This window comes from Perna viridis, chromosome 8 (assembly GCF_037379345.1).
Source record: "Perna viridis isolate PV_CMFRI_1.1 ecotype Kerala chromosome 8, ASM3737934v1, whole genome shotgun sequence".
Classification (NCBI taxonomy): Eukaryota; Metazoa; Mollusca; class Bivalvia; order Mytilida; family Mytilidae; genus Perna; species Perna viridis.
This window is the reverse complement of record NC_142452.1, coordinates 12,063,057-12,083,951: the sequence shown is the minus strand read 5'-3', so window position 1 is coordinate 12,083,951 and position 20,895 is coordinate 12,063,057. Positions and strand designations below refer to the sequence as shown.

Sequence of the window (20,895 nt, the reverse complement as noted above, 5' to 3'; positions counted from 1 at the left end):
TTCATGTTGAAAAATAGTGAGAAAATCACTTTAATGTTATGTTGAAATTTCCATGATACAAGTTAAAATTATTGTAATTGCAACCTCAATGGCATTTTTCTCCAATTTGTTCATAATCGACCTGATTATAGCTGTATGTGTCACCTAGTTTGTTTTTGTCACTTGGTTTTGTAAATGTAAATTTGATACTTAACCATGCTTGCCAAATAAACCATTCCTTTTTCTAAAGTATTTTTTCGTTTGCCTATACCACTTGGTTTAGGAATTATATTACTGTGGATTTGATTTTAAAACAAACATCTAATCATTCTAATGTATTTATTTTTTTATTTTCATCATTTCAAACAATTGTTCATCATATGTTTAACAAAAATATATAGACATATTGAAGGTTTAAGTATTGCGTAAAAATCTAATAGTATAAAATAATAGAATTCTAAGTAATATTGTACTGTTAATGGATCATTTTTTAGTGTAATGATTTTCATTGAGGTTCACATCAGATAAAAATGTAAAAAAAATAGTAGACAAACAATGAAACCGTGAGTCTTTTCATAGAATGCAAGCCAACAATACATTAAGTACTAACTTTTCCCAAGATAAAAAAGAATAATGTAACCTATATTTGATAAAATATAAAATAACAACATTCAAAAGGTATCTTAAAATCAGGATTAGTTTTATTGGTTGTTGAAATCAATGACTATTCACACAAGTAATGTTCACATACAAGAATGTTGAGTTAAATACAGCCTTCCTACTTTTTTTTCAATGTATTGGTAGCTTCTCAATTTTCCCATTGATCAACCTATATGATTTATCTCAGGCTAAAGCTGTGATCTGATCAAAAATATTTTAAAGCACAATGTGATGTAGAAGACAGAATAATATCTGTCATCTAAACTACACATGACATCTTGCCTCATCAGACTCATTGTCTCGACTTTGTATATACATGAAGCTGTACATCAACCAGACCAATGATTTCCTATAATGTATGGTCATTAAAAACTTCTCTATACTATTCAAACTAAAACCTATCATTACTTACACAAGTGATACAATGTACCTAGAGTACCCAGTTTACAAATGTATAACAATGACTTCAAAATAAGGAATTGTAATTTGTTACTTAAAAGCTTGAATTAGTTTGCTATAGAGAGAAAGAATATGAGATATACTGAGATCCCAAAATATGATAGAAAATTTAATATGACACAATGATATCTTTTTTTTTATTGATAATTTCGCAGCATGTTAACTATTTCGTAATGTAGATGAAGGCTGCACTTTTTTATTATTCAAGTTGAGAGTTTATGGGAAATATAAGGACAGCAATAAACTTCAATGTAATGTACGTTGAAGATTTCATAAATAAGCAACAAAACAAATCATGCTTATAAAGCTCTGTAAGGTGATAAAACAAGTGTTTGTAAATGAATGAATGCATGAATGAATCTATTTCTCATAAATAACAAAATAAAACACATTTTTGCTGCCTTGAACTGTAACATATGTGCATTACATATTTGTATAACACTTCAGAAATTATTGTGAAAATTGCATCATTGTAATGGCTGAATTGCAGATTATTTTAATCATTATTGTAGGAGTATTTCCTTACTGTCTCAAAATATTCAGCTTCTTACTGTCAAGAAATAATGAAGAATCACAATAATTTCAGTATTTACAATAATTGCAATTTATTATTATTAAAAACCATTACTATAAAATAATGTTAAAAAAAAAACAATCATGGCTAATATTACAAAATTTGTAACAAAACATCATCAATTCTTTGAAAAAAGTTATTGTATGGCAAAATGATATAATCATACAAATCCTGAGCTACATGTTTCCATTCTGTCCATTTATAGGAAAACTCTGAATATCGACTGGTTGGTTTCTTTTTTTTTTAATACAAAACTACTAGAATTACATGTATATGCATAGGTTAGGAAAATCAGTGCATAAAATTAACAATAAAACAGAACAAAAAATAAATGACCAATCTTTTCCTGAATATTAAAAATAAAGATTGATATGTGGATTATAATTTGGCACCAAGTCATAAAAGTCAATACAAACAAGTTTTATATGCCATGAATGCAAGTCTTGAACATATACACTAAATACAATATGTAAATTATGGTAGTTTTGACCATTGACAAAATCATAAAGCTTCAAAACTGCACAATTTTACACAAAATAATCAATTAAAATTCATTACCTATATTATACATCAACATGTATATGGATACTGGTCATGGTTCTAATGGTATTCCCTGAGATATCATTATTTTCTGGCTATTTATCATAAGCTACTATCAAAATGATAATGGTTGAATAGACCTCAGTTATTTCTAGTAAAGTAGTCTTTATAAATATCAGACAGAAGATGATTCATAACAAACTTAACTTCAATTTCTAATTCAGGAACAATTACAGACCACATCTCCATTCTTTGTTTGTCATTCGGTTGTTGCACTTTGGAGACAGAAAATAAATGGTTTGTACAGGAAATTTACGCTCAGCTATTGAGCATGATTTGTTTGACTTAAGTGGGAGGTAAATGTAAGACCAAAATACACATCTGTATGCTGAAAGGGCATTAATTACATGGAAATATGGTGCACGTAAATTGAACAAGAGGCCGAAATCGCTCACCTGGTTAAAGTTTGTCTTTCAAAGGCAATAAATTTAACAAGTAGTTGTCCACAATTTTGACTCAAGAAAACTTTGGTAGGACTATCATAAGGATCATTTCAGCGATAGAAAGTTTCTTTCTTTTATAGTTTTAAAAGATATTGGCTGAAAACTTTTCAACTTTTCAAGGCAATAACTCTTACAGGAGTCACCTGACAACCTAAATCCCTGACGACTTTTGAAGGCCTTATAATAAGGGTCATTTCAGCTATAGAAATAATTTTGTAAAACCCAACGGTTTTGTTGACACTTATGAAAAACTATTGTCTGACCCCTTTGCTCTATTTTTAGTAACAGCAGCCATGTTTTTCGATGGATCAAAAATCCCCACATCAGTCCTATGCACAATACCCCAAGGAATATTCATACCAAGTTTGATTCCAATTGATCAGGTAGTGTCAGAGGAGAAGATTTTTGAAAGAAATAACATTCAAAATAGCAAAAAAATGTCAAAATGGCAATAAGTCCAACATGGCTTAACATATTAAAATAAAAACTGGACCACAGATAGATCTCATCATGCTGAACACTTTTATCCCATGTCAGAATTTGGCTAAACCTAATGGTTTTGGAGATATATGCGAAAAACTATTGTCTGACCCCTATGTTCTATTTTTAGTAACGGCAGCCATGTTTTTTGACAGATCAAAAATCCCCACATCTATGCAGGATACCCCAAGGAACATTCATACCAAGTTTAGTTCTAATTGGTCAAGTGGTGTCAGAGGAGAAGAGTTGTTAACAAAAAATTGTTAACAACGACGTCGGACGCCAAGTGATGGCAGGTGAGCTAAAAAAGCATTGTTTGTTTGTTTGGGTTTTTTTCTGCACCATTGATAGGGCCTGAATTTTGTATTAATAGTTTTAAGTGAGAAAGTAAAAGAATGCATAAAATAAGAATTTGTATGATAAAGAACTCCTACAGAAAAATTTCAATAATACTGAGGGTAATATACACTGATAAAGAATCACCACAAAGTCGACCTCCTCCGCTTGATAATTCTAAATATAGCATCAGACCCTGAAGGCCTTTTTTTCTGCCCAACTGAATTGTTGTCAGAGGGCTTATAATTAAATGTGATTTCACTATCTATTCTGCATGATGGACCAGGAGAATCAACTGCTGTCTGAGCTTCAAACACATCATTGTCTGGTAATGGCACAGCTAATTCACCATCATCTCGCTGGTATATAAGAATATAGGCTTGACTTAATAAAACTTCCTCCAGAGGTATCAGTCTTACACGGGAATCATTAAAGTTTATCCAGGAATCTGTAAAACAAAAAGAAAATTAAAGTTTTTGTGTTTTTGTCACACAGAATTTGCATCCAAATTATACACAGTTCTGTATAAATGTAGAATAATAGTTATGTGAGCACAAGTGGAGATGTTCCACATGATACTGACAGTATAAAAATCAAATATCAAACTATTTATCAGTCAACTACTAATTGCATTTTTGATCATTTTAGTGTACTTTTAGTAAAAAATATATTAGTGTGACTAGAAACTGTTGGTGCATGATGTCATTTTTATTAAAAAATCTAAAGGTCTGATGATGTCACAACCACCCCCAATGTTTTCACAGATATTTTCGAATATCTTGTCATGTACGAGAAATCGAAAAAATATCTGTCAACTAGATCTAAGGAAAAAAGTACAGATTATGACAGCCCATGCTGGTCATTTTATCAAACTTGAGCAGACATTTGTGTCAGTCTTTTACATGCTCAGATAGAAAATAAACTTAAAAAAAAACATTTTATGAAGTTATTTCAAGATAAATATCAGAATTTGTGTTATTTCATCACATACTCTGTCTTTTACAAAATATCAGAACGAGTGAACAAATTTGGTTTCTACCACACATGGACGTTCTAGGTAGAATGGTACTATTTATTTCCTATAGGCGAAAAATAGTAAAACTTTTGAAAAATTCACCCTTTTAAAACAATGATGGAGCTATAAACTGACCTTTTTTCAGTCATATCTTCATTTCCCTAGCTAACTAAAATTGTGATCAAAGTCATATCATAACCGTCTCGATTCTTTAGTATTTTAAGCAGATGAAGTTTGGGGTCTAAGTTCCCCCTTTTTTCTGTGAATGGCACATAAATTTAAAAAAATCATAATATCTATATAAAATGTTTTTCAAAAAATAAAATGCAATTTTTTAAAAGTATAATAATGTTAGAGCCTGGAATTAATAAAACATTTTGGGTATCAGCACAATTTGTGCAATTACAGTGTCCGGAAGTATTTACTAAAGTAGGGTACACGAAAGGCCAACCTAAAATAATGAGAAGTTGTACCCTTCTACCTCTAAACATGTAAACAACACCTGATGTAAATGTATGTATACAGTATAAAAGAATTAAAATTCCTTTTCACAAAAAATCGTAAGCGTAAAATTAGTCATAAGTTCTGACATCATAATAGATCAAAGTTTTGTGACATCATAACTTGTGACTAATTTTATACATACATGCTTTGTGAAATTGACTAATGATCAGTAAGTATCCAATTTTAAAGCAGAACAAAATCATTTCTTGAAGTAATGCAGGCTGGAAAGTCTAGCATCTGCATTAAAATTTTAAAGTTAAACAACAAAATAACAATATAACCTGCTTCTTTGTTCCAGCAGTTAGCTGTGTAATGTCCAGATTTAAACCCTGTTCCATGATGTATAACCACTCCTATCAATCTGTACTTTTTACTGGTTCCCTGTTCACTTACACAGAATGGTTCCATGTCCATCACCTCATCAAACATAACAGGAGTATGGATTTTCTCTCGATGGAGTCGTCCAGACCATCTGTAATACAGATTAATTATTTTTCGCATTGAGGGATCACAAATGCAAATAACTTTCAATATACAGGCAATATCCTGTTCTCTATACTTTTCATCTAAGAAATCACTTATTCTTTTGTTAGTAAAATATCAATTTTAATAGATTTTCAGCAAAAATGTTATAAAACACACATGGCGTTCTTTTATGCCATTCACTGATATAAGATTAGAATGGTTAACAGTGTCAAATCCAAATACTTTTGTTTTTACTTTTTACAGGCAATAGTAATAGCATACAAAGATAACTCAAACAAAAATCAAACATGATATTAGTATACTTTTTCTAAAAAAAATTGACTTGGAAAGTTGATGAGACTTTTATTCTTTGTTTTATATCACAACAACTTGAGACATAACATGATTGAATGTATAAAAAGAAAATGGATTGTTCTTTTGTTTTGTTTTTATTATAAATAAATTGTTCTGCAGTACTCAGCTTGATACAACCACATAAGTCAAACCCTGAACAGTTTGTGCACACCATTCAAGCATGATACAGCTCTGAATTTTTAATGTGATAAAACATTTGACACAGCATATTTAAAGAATTTGACCAGGACCAAAAGGTCACTTTTTGACCCCTCATTCATACATGTTTCAAGTCACAACCCTAAAAATCAACCCTAGCCTTTCTATGGTTATACGACACCTTGTGATACAGTTTCAAATAGATCTGTTCACTTATAGTCAAATTATTGTCTAGCCATAATGATTATGCTTCTTTCTGGCCCCTTTGAATCACAATCCCCAAAATTAATCCATATTTTCTTTTTGAGTATGGCACCTTGTGATACAAAGAGATCTATGATAGTATCATAAATTATACCAATGAAAATTGTTTGCGGTTCTTTAAAAGAACGATTTAAAATTTTAATGTGGATTTTAGAGATCAGAGAACAGTATGAATATTGATTACCTGAATCTTTTGAGATGTAACCTAAGTACAGGAGGTAGTTTCTTCACCAGTAATCGTTTCTCTGCTTTCGTGTACAGTGTGTTACCTTTCTTTCTTTTCACTTAAAATATATCAATTATATCAAATTAACATAAGTGTATTCTAGTTAATTATAGTTGGTTCTTGGGCAATTTTTCAAATCATGGGACATTCCCTTCATGCATTTGTTAAAATACTTAAAAAGAGTATTGAGGTAATGAAGCATCCTCAAAGCTTGAAAACCAAAAAAATAATATAAGTTGGCCTAAGGTAACAGTTATACTGGGCTAGTCTTTTCACCTTATTTCCCATCTACCTCTGGCATGAAATGGAATGAGAAAAGAAAAATATAAAAAAAGTAGATTTTTTTTAAATGATCAGTTTATGAATATTTTGATAATTTCTACATGTATGATAATCTAATGCTACTGCAGCTAGCTCTTCTTATTCTGATTTCTAAGTTTTTTTTATTTCCTTGTTTCATAGTTAGGTGTAGCTATATGAATTCAACTAAATATGACCCAAATATGTTCATTTTCAAAATTAGTCATATTGTTAATGACATTGGCACGATTGTCATTATTTTCAAGAGCAGTTCTTGATAGCTTGATAGACAAGTTTTTCAACCCATACCTATTATAATGATAGTAACATTTCAGATAAGGTGATTACATAAATATTGAAGAGTGACAGGAAAACTAAAATGCATGAATGTTTTATTTTATTTTCAATATTTTCAGATTTTATTAATATTTTATTCGTATTTAGTTCCTTTTTACCTTTTAAACATGGCTATTGACGTATAGTTCACTAATTCATTATTCTTATTTACGTTTAATTTAAGTCACTTCACAACATATATTATTTTGTAAAATACATTAATGCCATAACACATTATTTTGTTTTCTTAATTTAAAACAATATTCTTACCATTACACTTTTCACAATGATAAATCTCTCCATCCAATTCCTCTGTATCTGTAAACTGAGCAAACATTTCTGAAAACAATAGGTCAATGTTTCACTTCAAAACCCTTAAATATATGTAAATGGAATTTATAAACCACACCTGTGAACTGAAACAAACCTTAAATTACAAATCTAAAGGCTATTAGGAACATTAATCAGGGTTTTAATCTACAATTTTGGGGTGGTAGCCCACAGCTTAAATTTTAATAGCAAATATGCCTAGTTCTTTATGATAACTGTAGAAATTTTAGTAGCTCACACCAAATTTTAGGGGATATGGCTAGTGGGCGCCTGCTAATTTCAAACCCCTATATGTACAAAAACTTTAGGACCAATGTATTAAAGATTACAACACATATACATGTTGTATAGAAATAATGAAATAAATTAGATATGTAAGCTTCAATAGCATTCTAAGCCAGTGATTGAAAATGCACCCAACTTTTTAAACTACTAATATGTGATTAAAGTCCTGAAAGTTCCCCCACAATTTTACATTTTTTACAATTTCTACAAATTTCACAGAAGAAACTGATTCTCCTTCAGCCTATTATTGGTTTGAATTTTTGTCCACTCTGTGGTTTATCATTAAAGATTTAAACATGTTCCCTAAAGTTTGCATGTAAAAAATCTTAATATCCTCAATTGTATCATCTTAGTTAAAAAAAAATGAAGCCACTCATTACTGAAGAGAAATCTCAAGGTCATGAGGAGTTTAAATCAGTTCATATTTTTTCTGAGTGGAAGGATAACATGTTTCTGGCATTTGTGTAGATTTGTTTCCCATCATCTGTTGTGGGATGGATGTTTCCAGCCCTCTTTTTAGGCTCCCACTTTTATAAATTCAAATAAAATGCTTCACAGGGCACAGCTTGATATGACCACTCATGTCAAACCCAGAACAGTTGGGGAAAGTTTGGACACACCATTCACATTGGACACAGCTTTAAATTTTAATTATGATTAGACATTTGACACAGGATAAAAACTGGACCGAGATAAAGTTGTCATTTTTTGGTCCTTATTCCTAAATGGTTCCAGTTAAAACCTGCAAAATCAATCCCAAATTTCCTGTGTTAAAATGGAAGCAACAAACAATTAACTTTATTGTAGGCATTAATAAGGAAAATGCTCGTTTCGGGCTCTTTTTTGGAAAAGCCTCAGGATGACAATGATTTTCTCAGGGAAACAAACTGCTCTTTCATCTCTTTACTATATACCATATTTTCCAGACTATAAGTCAATGTGCAGTACAAGATGAATTGCCTAATTTTGACCCAAAAAAAACATATATAAGTCGAATTCGGCAGATTAAAAGGTCAGACGTTTCCATTTTTATAGTACGTGTTAGCGGACATCCGAGTTGAGTGGTTTGTGTTCAACAGCATATTATTCCAGCGATGTTACTATGTATAAGATTTCTGAATTAGATAAATATCTGTGTTTTTGTTAAAGTGTATTTTGTCCGGGAGTTCAATTATTTTTATTGAATGGCGTGTCAATGGCTCTCTGAAGCCATAGATTATCAGGAGTACAAAATCATAAACATGTCAAACGTCGGCAGCCATGTGTAAAAAATGCGGGAAATTTGTTTGATGAATTGGTCATATTTACGAATAGTAATTAGTAAACAATTTTACTTGGTATTACGTAATACAATTAAACATAATTGTTACCTGTAAATTTGGTTGCAATTAGCCATTTAGATAACATCTTAACTAATTATAATTTGAGTCACGTGCAAATGTGTTACGACATACTGTAAGTGAATATAAATTTGCATATTAAAGGACAGATAACTCCAAAACACTCGATAATGTTTTCCAAGTTAAAAAAAAAGAGTTATGTTAATGTAATCTTCTAGAGTTTATTTATATATTTTAAGGGTTTCAAAGTTTCAGAGTTTTTATTAACATCATCATTATCATTCATAAAGGATAGAAGCAATGATCAACAATATTTGAATTCAATCGCCAGTTTGACTGTTTGAGTGATAACTTTCGTTGGTTGCAGTTTACCAAAATTTTGAATTAAAGCAATCAAAACTGAACTAAACAAATCTAATGAAATGTATTGTAGATGAACATTTTTCTTGAAAAATCCTTAGATAAGTCGAAGTGGACGATAAGCTGAGGCTGACACTTTGCTGAAAAAAAATATCGACTTTTAGTCTGGAAAATACGGTATTATTTATTTTATAATACTGAATGTTCTATAACATCAGAAAACAGTGCAGAAATTTAATGTGTATTCCATTTGTGCCATGGGAAGAAAGGTTTATCCAAAGACTTATGAGTCTATTTGCAGGTTTAAAATCAAGATAGATGCAAAAACTCAATATTTTCTACTTGGTGATAAATTTTTTTTAAAAGTGAAATTTCAACTGAATTACACTCAAGCTCAGTTTAACCTAGTGAGCATGTGTAATATATACAACTGTATGTATGCATGTACTACACTACATACCTGTTAGGTGACATCTGTCTTGTGCAACTTTGGAATTTTTGTGTGTGATCTGATATCTTCGTGGAAATTCTAGTGACAGATCTAAATATGGTTCTTCTCTTGACGAAATGTTTGAACATTTCAAGCATTTTACCTAAATTATAAAAATAAAGGGTACATGGTGAAAAAATTAAATATAAATGTGCACCATCATTCCTCCATTGAAAGATAGACATACATGTGTACATCATACCTCCATTGAAAGACAGGCACACATGTGTACCATCATTCCTCCATTGAAAGACAAGCATACATGTGTACCACCATACAACCATTGAAAGACAAGCATACATGTGTACCACCATATAACCATTGAAAGACAAGCATACAGGTATACCATCATACCTCCATTGAAAGACAAGCACACATGTGTACCACCATACAACCATTGAAAGTCAGGCATACATGTGTACCACCATACAACCATTGAAAGTCAGGCATACATGTGGACCATCATACAACCATTGGAAGACAAGCATATAAAAAAACTTTACAACATTTTATTTATTAAACTGTGGACTTCTATGTAACTGAGAAGATAAATAATTCATACATTAAACTGATGATATTTCTAGGGTACATTTCAGTAAGTGTTCATTTACTCATTCCAAACATAACATGCTTATCCATAGGGACAAAATGTATACTGAAAGTTCAACAAGGTAAATAACATACCTGACTAACAAGTTGTCCCTGAAATGTTTTTGTTAATATTGTAGGATTCCTCTGTCCATCTGTGTCTTCTAATTCTCTTTCTAATTTATCTAACAGTTCACTGAAATATAGAAAAATGTCAGTATACATAGAACCATGAATTTTATACTGCCAGTGCACAATCTGTAGTGGCACTGCATATTTTGTGATCAGAGATTTTTGTAATTGAATAGGAATAGACACACTCTCACACTGAAAAAATATTCATTTCTTACCCAATGTTATATTATTTTTTTTTTAAATGTCCAAACTACTTCAAAACCCTTCATGTTTGATCATGCAAAATGTCAGGTGAAACTGAATATTGGTAGAAACAATTCCAGCGTTGTTAGCAGTACATTACAGTTTTTTGCTTTCTGAACCAAAAAAAAGAACCTACTATCAAATTATTTTTAAACAGAATGCTTTAACGAAATTTAGTCAAAAACAGACAAAAATATGATGGCAAGTCAAACAGTATATGTAAGGTTCTTCAAAACAAAGTTATTCCCTCTTGCTCATTTTCAGTTAGTATGAAATAATGCTATATGTTAATTATTGAATCATTAATTAAGTGTAGAAAATGTAAATGTTTATATAAGATAAAAAAAAATCTTTGTATAAAAACTTCCCTTTCAAGACTTACATTATCATATTAGACCAATTAAAAATATTTTTTTTGAAGAATATACTTGTATTTCTCTTTCAACCTAAAGAGAAAACAAAAAGCTGAACTACCTACCAAAGAAACTCCTGAGCATCATGTTGATTGTGGCCTTTAAATGCTGGAATTGCATGCCATACAGAATGTAGAAAGGCATATGGACTGACTTGTGCCCATCGAGCTGACCACAGTACACGGAATAGCCCATTCAATTCCTGACACATGGATCTAAAGCAAATTGCATATAACATTTATAACTTATGTAATAAAATAATTTCCATTTAACTGGTAATTAAAGAAGGTTGATACACCCTGTAAGTTGAGACTTTTAAAAATTTACTAAAAATCTTATTCCAGACCATCAAATTCATTCCAAATACTGTTTGTTCAGAAATCTTTGCAAGGATTTTAATATTGTGAATAATGCCAGTCTTAACTGCAATGACTAAAATTTGTATTTGAATTTTCAATATAATGGAGGTGATAAAATGCATGAATTAAATTATATTATCCAATACTTATTCTGCTTTAGTATCAACTAACTATCTTTGTACTTTGTTGGCAACTTAAAAAAAAAAAAAAGAGAACCATGTACAGACAATTATTAGATTGAAGATTAATATACAATAAAACATTTCTGTATTTACATTTTTTCCATAGAACAGTCCTCCACTTTGACAATCAGTTGTTTGTTTACAGGAGTAGAAGGAGTGGATCCACCAGAACCTCCATTTAGGCCATACTGTGGTTTCCTTTGGTGTTGAGGTGTCAGTGGAGTCTTTAAATGCTGAAATAGAAAACAAATAGCACTGCTTTTGCTGCTTAGTACATGTAATTATATTGACATGTATTTGTAGGAACAGTTTTGATATAATATGAACCATATGTCCAAGCAGATGTAGGTGGTATTCTCTAGATATGATGGAAAATAATTGAAGGAAACAATGAAATATTCAACCTTCAAGTTGCCTAAAAAGGTCATTTTTAAGATGTTTTTAAATTACTAGTGTTTTGAATGTTAAAATTTCAAGAACTATTTTTTTCATGTGTTTTTGTTTGATTACTAATTTTCACTCAAAACAAATGAGTAAGTTTTAAGAGTAAATAGTATCATTTATAAATAGTTAGGCTTCTTTTACAGAGGTCCATTATTAAATAATTAAATTCTAAATTAGGAATTATATCTAAATTAAATTTACATTATTATTAACACTATGAAATTAAAAAAATTTTAAAACACCATGGTAAATAAAGTCAGAGGGTGAATGCAAAACTTGTGCTGCAAAAAGACAAAAGATAAAGCTACACCAACATTAAAACAGTCTGTTGTGGTCTGCCTGCTGAGCATCCTGGGAGATTTAGAAGATCTAGGCGAGATAGAAAATGGTGAGGTAGATGGGCTGGCTTCAGGGGTGACAACTCTACTTGGCAACTGCTTCACAGAAAAACGAAAAAAATCTCTCAGGGACTCTATGTGACTGCAATGGAAATAAGTGATTTGTATCAATTAAATTAGTTAACATTATAAATACCATATAGAGCATAAGGATGTAAGAAAAATCAACATTAGTTATCTTTTTATATTCAGTTGATATTCCCTGAATAAACAGCTGAAAGATGCTAATTTATGATTTATGATCAATTATATTAAACTTACCTCAATATTTGCAGAATAGAATTCATATAACACGTATTTCCTAAGTTCCTTAACCCAGTCATTCCTGGAATCAATGTCCGTCTCCGTAAAAATGACCATGAATCTTCATCTTGTCTTGTAATTTTTTCAGGGGTCTAAAATTACCAGAAAATGTTTAAGCTCAGATCATTACCAGCTATAATGTACATAAAAGTAACCTACTTCACACGAAATATATCTAAAGTCCTCCAAAAGCATGCATGTCTTTAAAATACCAGCATGGTTACATTATTGTGTGAACATCTCAGGTTATTTATGAAATATACATTTACACAGAATATAAATAGAAAAGGACACTTAGGAAGTAAATTAAGCTGTCTGTCTATCCCTCAAAAGTATTAATTAAAAATAAAACATCCATATAGAAACAAGTATGTATTGTTTACCCTCCTTTTCTTCTGTTCTTTGACATGTTTGTACCAGGCATTTAATGTTTTAGCCAGAGTTGTCCTTCTACAATGTAAGTAACAGAAGAAAAAACTTAAAATAAGCCTAAAATAAATAATTAAATGAAATACATGTATGAAAGCATATATATTGAGGTTAATTCTGGACTTTAGTATATAATTCATCAGTTTACACATTTTCTTAATTTCATAATGTGTGGATGATCAATATAACTGAAGATGTACCTGTGGTGCCATTCTGCTGTTGCCATCCTGTCATCATCTTCAGCAGAATGTCTGTAAAAAGAAAATGGTTTAACAATCAAATCAAATCATTGATTAAAACTTCAATAGTGTAAAAGACTAAGTAACTTCTATTGACTACAACCATCAATAAACTACCTACGTAGAAGCAACAGCATTAACAGAGTATGATCTGAGAAGTCTCCGACCTCTAGACTCTATATCTGTAAAGGACTGTGTAGCTATGGCACTTAAAGCACTCCGTAGAATTTTCAGATCACCAGCTGCATTGTCATTCATAACATAGTCATCACAATCATAGCTGGAAGAAATGAACAAAATTATTAGTGTAGATTGAATGTAGCAATCATAGTTAATAAAGACATTAGAATTTTTTATACAAAGAATGGTTGTTAATGTCCGTTGTTTTTTTTAATCAGCCAGAAACTTTTTGTGCAATCTTAGGTGTTGACAGTTGCTCAAGATTTTCTGATATTTTAAATCATTCTTACATGATAAACAATAAATATCTCAACTCTATCAAGTAACTTACATGCATGTGCATTTCTGTATCAATTCAAACACTATTCCTTCGATGAACACAATTATTGCTTTTCAAGCCTTGAATAAGCCAGTATTAAAAACATGTAATTCGAAGTTAATTGAAAAATTAGTAAAATACCTACCAGTAGACATATTTGTTATTTACTTCTATACTCAAGGGATGCTGAAAAATATATAAAGAATGTTATTTTAAAGAGTTTCAAGGTACAATAGATTTGGGAGGAAAGATTCTTGATTTTTTTTTCCTCAAAAGCTGTCTGAACCCTGAAGCCTAACTACACAAAGCAACATGCTTGTAACTATGGAATATTGTGAACAAAATCTGAAGACCATATTAACTGACCCAGGAATTTCATACAGGAAAGGCTAGGCAATTTTTATACAAATATACAGTACATGTACATGTAATACAAATATGGTCATAAAAAATTCAGCATTATTGTTCCCTAAAATTCACTACCAAGTACAGGTTGTTTCCCCTATAGGTAAAACTGCAGAATTCCAAAAGATTACAGTTTACATCAGAATTTTCAGCTCTCAAATGCTTAACATTCTTCCAAACCCTACAGGATGGGACCCTTTTGAAACAAGGTAACACAATCACTAGTGCAAAGTATACAAAGACCTCTTACATTTTCCATTAACATATATTAATTTATGATATGACCATTGTCCAAGCAAGGACGTACCCAGTATTGTACATTTCAGAATGGTGGTAGTAGAAATACATTCTTTTAAAGTTGCATATGATACAGTCATCACAGGTGATTAATAACTTACTTTACTTTCTTGGTAATGTTTGAGAGCATGTTCCTCATTAAATCTTCCACAGGCAACATTTGGGCAACTTAAACATGCCTGAAAATTAAAACATGTGCAAGTTTTGCATACTCTTATCTTACGGTTTAAGTTTCTTTTTCTACAGTTGACTAAAAAGCTTTTAAGATAAAAAATAATATGACAGGAGCTTATGGTACATAAACGTTTGTTTTACTTTATTATTTTTTTTTAAATTTGCATGCATGTTCATTTTGCAGCTTTTATGAAGGTGTTTGTTCGTCTTGAATTAAAATTGTTTAAATTAACATGGTTTATTTGTTACATATAACAACACGTCTTGTTGAAAGCCATTTACAATCTAGACAGTCTTGTATGTGTAAAAATGCACCGTTTAACCATCAAGTAAGAATATGTGATACCAAGAGGTTCAAAAGTGTTTTTATTTTTTTTAAATTGTAGCATGTGTAGTATATATTACAGTATTGCAGCATATCCTACATTTTAAAGCAAATGCTCCTTTTTTTAGGGTAAAATTCTGTTTTGTTTCAATAGGATCATTGTTTACTTCTTCCTGCACTGAAAGATTCAATAATAAAGCATATGCATTGTTCGTACAAAAATGATTTTATAGCATATGCTACGAGGTTAGTAAATGCTGTATATTTCAATAGAATCATGGTTTACTTCTACATGTACTGAAAGATTCAAATATACTATAAATGATTTTATACCACATGCTACGAGGTTAGTAAATGCTGTATATTTCAATAGGATCATGGTTTACTTCTACGTGTACTGAAAGATTCAAATACACTATAAAGCATATGCATATTTATTCTAATGCATATTCCCACATATGTATATGATTTGTCAGTAAATGCTAATTACAATTTGCCCCATCCCATCATGGATTAATTACTTTTAACAAGGTGTTTCTGTACTGAGCAGACCAGCTGCATATTAAATGAATATTCATAAAGCATTTTGATTTTGCCACATATGCAACAAAGTTATTTTTGATACTTATGGTAAACATAAAACTATATGTATAAGCTACAAACAAATACAACTAAAGCTATAAAATACAGCATATGCTACTTGTTATTAATGAACCTCTTGGTATAAAACGCAACAAAACCAAGAGATACCATAAGCTGTAAAAACATTGCATATGCTACAAAATAAAGAATATTATTATTAAGTAGCAGTGTTTTATTGAATGTTTCCAGTGTAATAAATTTCAATAATTCACACTGTGAAATAAATTCAGTAATTTCACTCTCGGACTGTCTCCCACCAAAATGTCACAACTTTGATATCAACCCGCCAATCACAGAATTTAAATAAATGATGAAAATACTGAGAAATCATGAATAAAATCTACATGTATATAATAAATAGGATAATCAATTGGTTATCGTGAATAACCAAAATATGATCACTCATGCCAAGAACGCTAGAGGATTTAACTCATGCGTGGAACAAGTTCCACACACTCTTAAAATCTAGGCGTTCTTCGGCACTCGTGATATTTTGGTTAGTCACTCTTTTCCACTGATTTTTCTATTATGCTACATTATTTACAGTGTAAGCAAATAAAAATACATTTGAACTTGGTACGCCATTTAAGAAGGGATATAATGTATATCCGACTCGATAATAATGTTGACAGATCTTACCCAAACTGTTTCAGTTGTTCCACAAATATAACACATCCATTTCTGTGGATTTAGGATGGAGTGATTCCAGTTTGCTCTTATCTTGGTAACATGTTTACAATTCTCCATCTACCAACATTGAAAAAAAAAATAATTTAAAAGAACAATTCACAATGTAAATAACTTTTTTGATTTTACAAATGAATTCTTTCAATATCTTTTTGCCTTGGAAGTAAAAGCAACTTCATATTGCAGCAAACTGCATTTTCTATCATATTTATATTTGGCTACTTCAAATAAAATATCAGGCTTTCGGTTCTGGTCATCATGTATTATAAATTTCATGTTTTTAAAGAAATTTTAAAAATCATAACAGTATACACAAGGAATTGAAAAATACTTACAAAAACTTGAAGAACATTTTTTGTACCTTCATGTGACATACAAAAACAGCAGCACAGAGGTACATTTAAAGTAACATTTTCTCCTAGTACAAAAATATATTTGATATATCTAATTACCTTGTATCAGGTGGCAAACTCTTTAGCTACACGTGTAAATCAATATACATTCTGAAAAGAAAGTTGTTCTTGAATACTCTGAAGACATACATGTAGACCAAAAAGTAAAATTTTTGCAACTACAATTAGACAAATTGTATATACATAAAATATTTAAACTGCTTATTATCTAAAGAAATTTCTTACGAGATCATTGAAAGTTTTATATCCATGTCAAAAAGCATTTGAGTAAATTCAGTGCTGCATAAACATGTAGTTGCAAGGGAACAAATTGGAGTATTTATTCACCTGCTGACGTGGTTTAACAAATGGAATGTTGATAATATCACATTTTATACCATTAGGAATTTTCATCAATTGTTCAATTAATATAAGACTAATCAGAACTAATACTTTCATTATCGCTAATTTTCTTTTCATTTCGCATTTAGATCCAAACAGATACAAAATTGAAATTTGTTCAATTTAACTGTGAATCATACCATTTGTAAACATATCTGTATTTGATTGCGGATATTTTCAATTTCTTTTTTTGGTCCACATAGATTAAAAATGAACTTTGCTTGGTATCAAATGAAACTGAATACTAGTTGAGGTATAATCACAAATTATCCTATTAATCAAGCAATGCTCAATCTTAAAGGAATTTTTTCTAATATTTTTTCATATTGATTGCTTGAGAAACTTTCGTCAAAGCAAAATGCTACAATTCTACCTACTGAAGCTTTGAAATGTAGTCAAAACACCTGCTATATAAAACATTTCGAAGACATTTCAGAGGCTCTGGCATTATAAAAAAAAAACTTATTTCAGATTGTGGTTAAACAAGGCATTCTTCGCCTAATCCGGTGCTGTTTTACAGATAAAATTACATATATATTAGGAATATCTTTTGACTGCTCCCACATATGGGCTACGGATATCTCGGTCAGCAGACTTCTGAGCCCATGTTTCAGAAACTCAGAACACTTGTTAAAACAAAAATCATAACAATAATCTTGATCAGTACATATTTACTTTGTAGTTCATTTTGTTTGTATTTTTTTTCCGAAATATTTCAGCCATTTTATTGTATTATTTTTTTTGCATTCTTGACATCTCCCACAGCTGATTTGCTTTCTGTTTTTGTTCAGAGACAAACAACTTTCATTTTATATCTTTATTCCATAAATATATCACAAACATTGTGACAGTATTTTATGTATTACAGTTTACATCATAAAATATCAAATCTGATATTATTACCGATTGTCTGTAAGTGCTAAGTACTAGCACTGTATATCAACAAGCACATAACAGTCACTATAATGTCTTTTTTATGAGTAATTAAAGTAATTAAAATTGATGTAGGCACTATTATTAAATAATTGTTTAATAAACAAAGACATTGCTATTTAATAATGATTTTAAATTAATTTTACTTTTAGTAATTTACATGATTTGATTAATCCTTGCAAACCGTTAATTACAATGACAATAATCAAACTACTACTGATTGAGACAATCAGTAAAAAATCTTATGTTTATTATGTATGTTAATTATAAAATAAATGTAATATTAAATGCAAAAAAATTGTCAAAATATGCATCAAAATGAAATGAATGAAACACATAATTAATGGGCCGAGCGGTCACAGACTGAGAAGTCAGCAAGCCAACATCTCCAGTATTCAGATAAAATTATTCTAAATAATTTTTTTTTTACACAAATTGTAAATGACATGAAATCCATTTTATTTTAAAGGAATGCTTCGATCACACTTACATGTGGCAAGGTGTATGGACAAGCAATGACTGAGTTTCTGTTTGTAATTAAAAAGAATAATTGCAATTCTAGAAAAAATCCTTGTTCAAACCATAGACCAGTATATTAATTAGGCAGTGGCTGCTAGTGCACACATTCGTGAGGCTAATCGTCCACACATCCGTTTTGAGCCAATTACACATAGAATCATGACGGACACGGTTCATTCATGTTAGTAATGTGGAAATTGTGAGAACTTCTTTTAATACAAATACATACGAACTGATACAAATACAATTTACAATGTAAATCATAACTGATGTAACAAATAATGATTAAAATTCATTCAGAATCAATACAAAATTCAGATTTAACAAACTTGAAAGACTATTTTAAACAAAGTTTGCACATCGAGAAGGATTGTTTTGGCACATGATTCAGCACCATGAAAACTGATTTATTCAACAGGTCATAGTATTCCTTTCCTCGTTTGTCTACCCCGGACTTGACTTTTTATAAGCAACTCGGCGGGTGTTTCTAGAAAAGCAGAGGACGCTTACCCTACCGGTGCAACTGGTCCATGCTCCCAGTTTTTAGTGGAGTCCGAGTTGCTCATTTACTTTTGTTACTTTGTATGTATGATTTTAATTACTTTATGTTCTTTGTTGTGTATGTCTGTTTTCCATGTATGGTCTTTGTCCCTGGATTACATTCTTTTGATTACCGCTATAACCTTGGTTCCCTTGATTACTCTTTCAGTCTGGCAAATTTTAATTCATAATGTTCCCATACCAGACTGCTGATGTGAAACATATCCATTCACACTAGTCCTGCTTTGTTCCATGCATTTTTTAAAATGTGGGATATTTATTTTTTTGGCCAAGATATAAATAATTTTTTTTAAACATCCGGTAAAGATGATGCATGGACTTTGGCACCAGTCATCATAACTTCTGTGACTTGTTCTTTGTCTAACCAACAAAATACCTGTCTATTTTCAGGCACAGGGGCTTCATTCCACTATCAAAACTGCAGTCAAATTAACATATAACATGAACAGATAACTGTTCAGTTTATTAATTGCGAACACAGTTTGCCAAGACATTAATAGTCGTACGTTTGCAGATAAGTTTGTCAACATTTCCGTAACAAATCAGGCATTTCCATCAAAATTCTGTATGTTTTGGGCACAAACCATATGTGTGGACATTTAGTCTGAAGAGGCTCCACATCTACAAATGCGTGGACGAGAAGCAACTGCCAATCAATTATATATTTGTAGGTCTCAGTTAAAGAATTCTTACTAATAAGTAGTCAGCAAGCATAAAAAAATTCAGAAATTGGTTGGATTCCGCTATGGTTCTATTTTGTGTAATCCAATTTTGTCAATGTCTGTCTTTGTTACGGTCCATTTTTGTTCTGGTCAAATTCATCGTGCATTCCTCTAAAATACCTCTGTCTAAATACTTGTGCTTGTCAAAATTAGGTGTTTTCAAGCTTGAATATGTTGTCTATGTAAGCCCACATGATCTAATTTCAACTTATGTGGTCAAAAGCTATACTCAGTGTAACATTTCTTTTTTAAGCAAAAATTGTTATTTAAAAAACACCATTGTGAAACGGCATCAACTAAGTACTTTATCAAGCCATTAGGCATTATGCATGTTGTCACTTTACTCACAGGGGCTAGGTGAAATGTATTTTTAGTAACAATGCTCGCTAGGCAATGGGAACCTCGCGAACATATATGTTACTAAAAATACATTCCACCAAGCCCCTGAGCTTTATTCTGATTCAAGAATCGATCAGAGGGTGTTATCAAAATGCTTAAAATATGATATTAAAAATGCTTTCTACATTATTAGTGGTTACTTAAAAGAGTTTTGGCGCTGTATTTCGAAAGCAGTTGACAGCTAACTTTATCTGGTTCCGTAATAAAAATGTGTCAGATAAAAAGATTTTAAAGACAGGCACCCAG

At 30.8% G+C, this 20,895-nt stretch overlaps 1 protein-coding gene across 1 annotated transcript; it reads right to left on the bottom strand.

Moving 5' to 3' along the window:
• Positions 1-301: 301 nt before the first annotated feature.
• LOC148609355 (ubiquitin carboxyl-terminal hydrolase 44-B-like) lies at positions 302-20,873 on the bottom strand. The gene is made up of 18 exons (XM_088540514.1): positions 20,790-20,873; positions 17,174-17,224; positions 16,674-16,781; positions 14,995-15,072; positions 14,337-14,377; positions 13,814-13,972; positions 13,654-13,704; positions 13,408-13,474; positions 12,983-13,116; positions 12,638-12,803; positions 11,973-12,112; positions 11,404-11,553; positions 10,644-10,743; positions 9,930-10,062; positions 7,425-7,493; positions 6,477-6,576; positions 5,332-5,522; positions 302-3,979 (listed from the first exon to the last, which is right to left on the bottom strand). The coding sequence occupies exons 3-18, from the start codon at positions 16,779-16,781 to the stop codon at positions 3,675-3,677; spliced, it is 1,992 nt and encodes a 663-aa protein (XP_088396640.1). The 5' UTR covers positions 17,174-17,224; positions 20,790-20,873; the 3' UTR covers positions 302-3,674.
• Between the last annotated feature and the right edge of the window lie 22 nt (positions 20,874-20,895).

Excerpts from the sequence above, each read along its gene's own strand:
- LOC148609355 (XM_088540514.1), bottom strand. The coding sequence starts at position 16,781 with ATGGAGAATTGTAAACATGTTACCAAGATAAGAGCAAACTGGAATCAC. Across the intron at positions 15,073-16,673 it reads GAACAACTGAAACAGTTTGG|GCATGTTTAAGTTGCCCAAA; the intron begins GTAAGATCTGTC and ends TTTAATTTTCAG. Across the intron at positions 12,113-12,637 it reads CCACAACAGACTGTTTTAAT|CATTTAAAGACTCCACTGAC; the intron begins GTTGGTGTAGCT and ends TTTCTATTTCAG.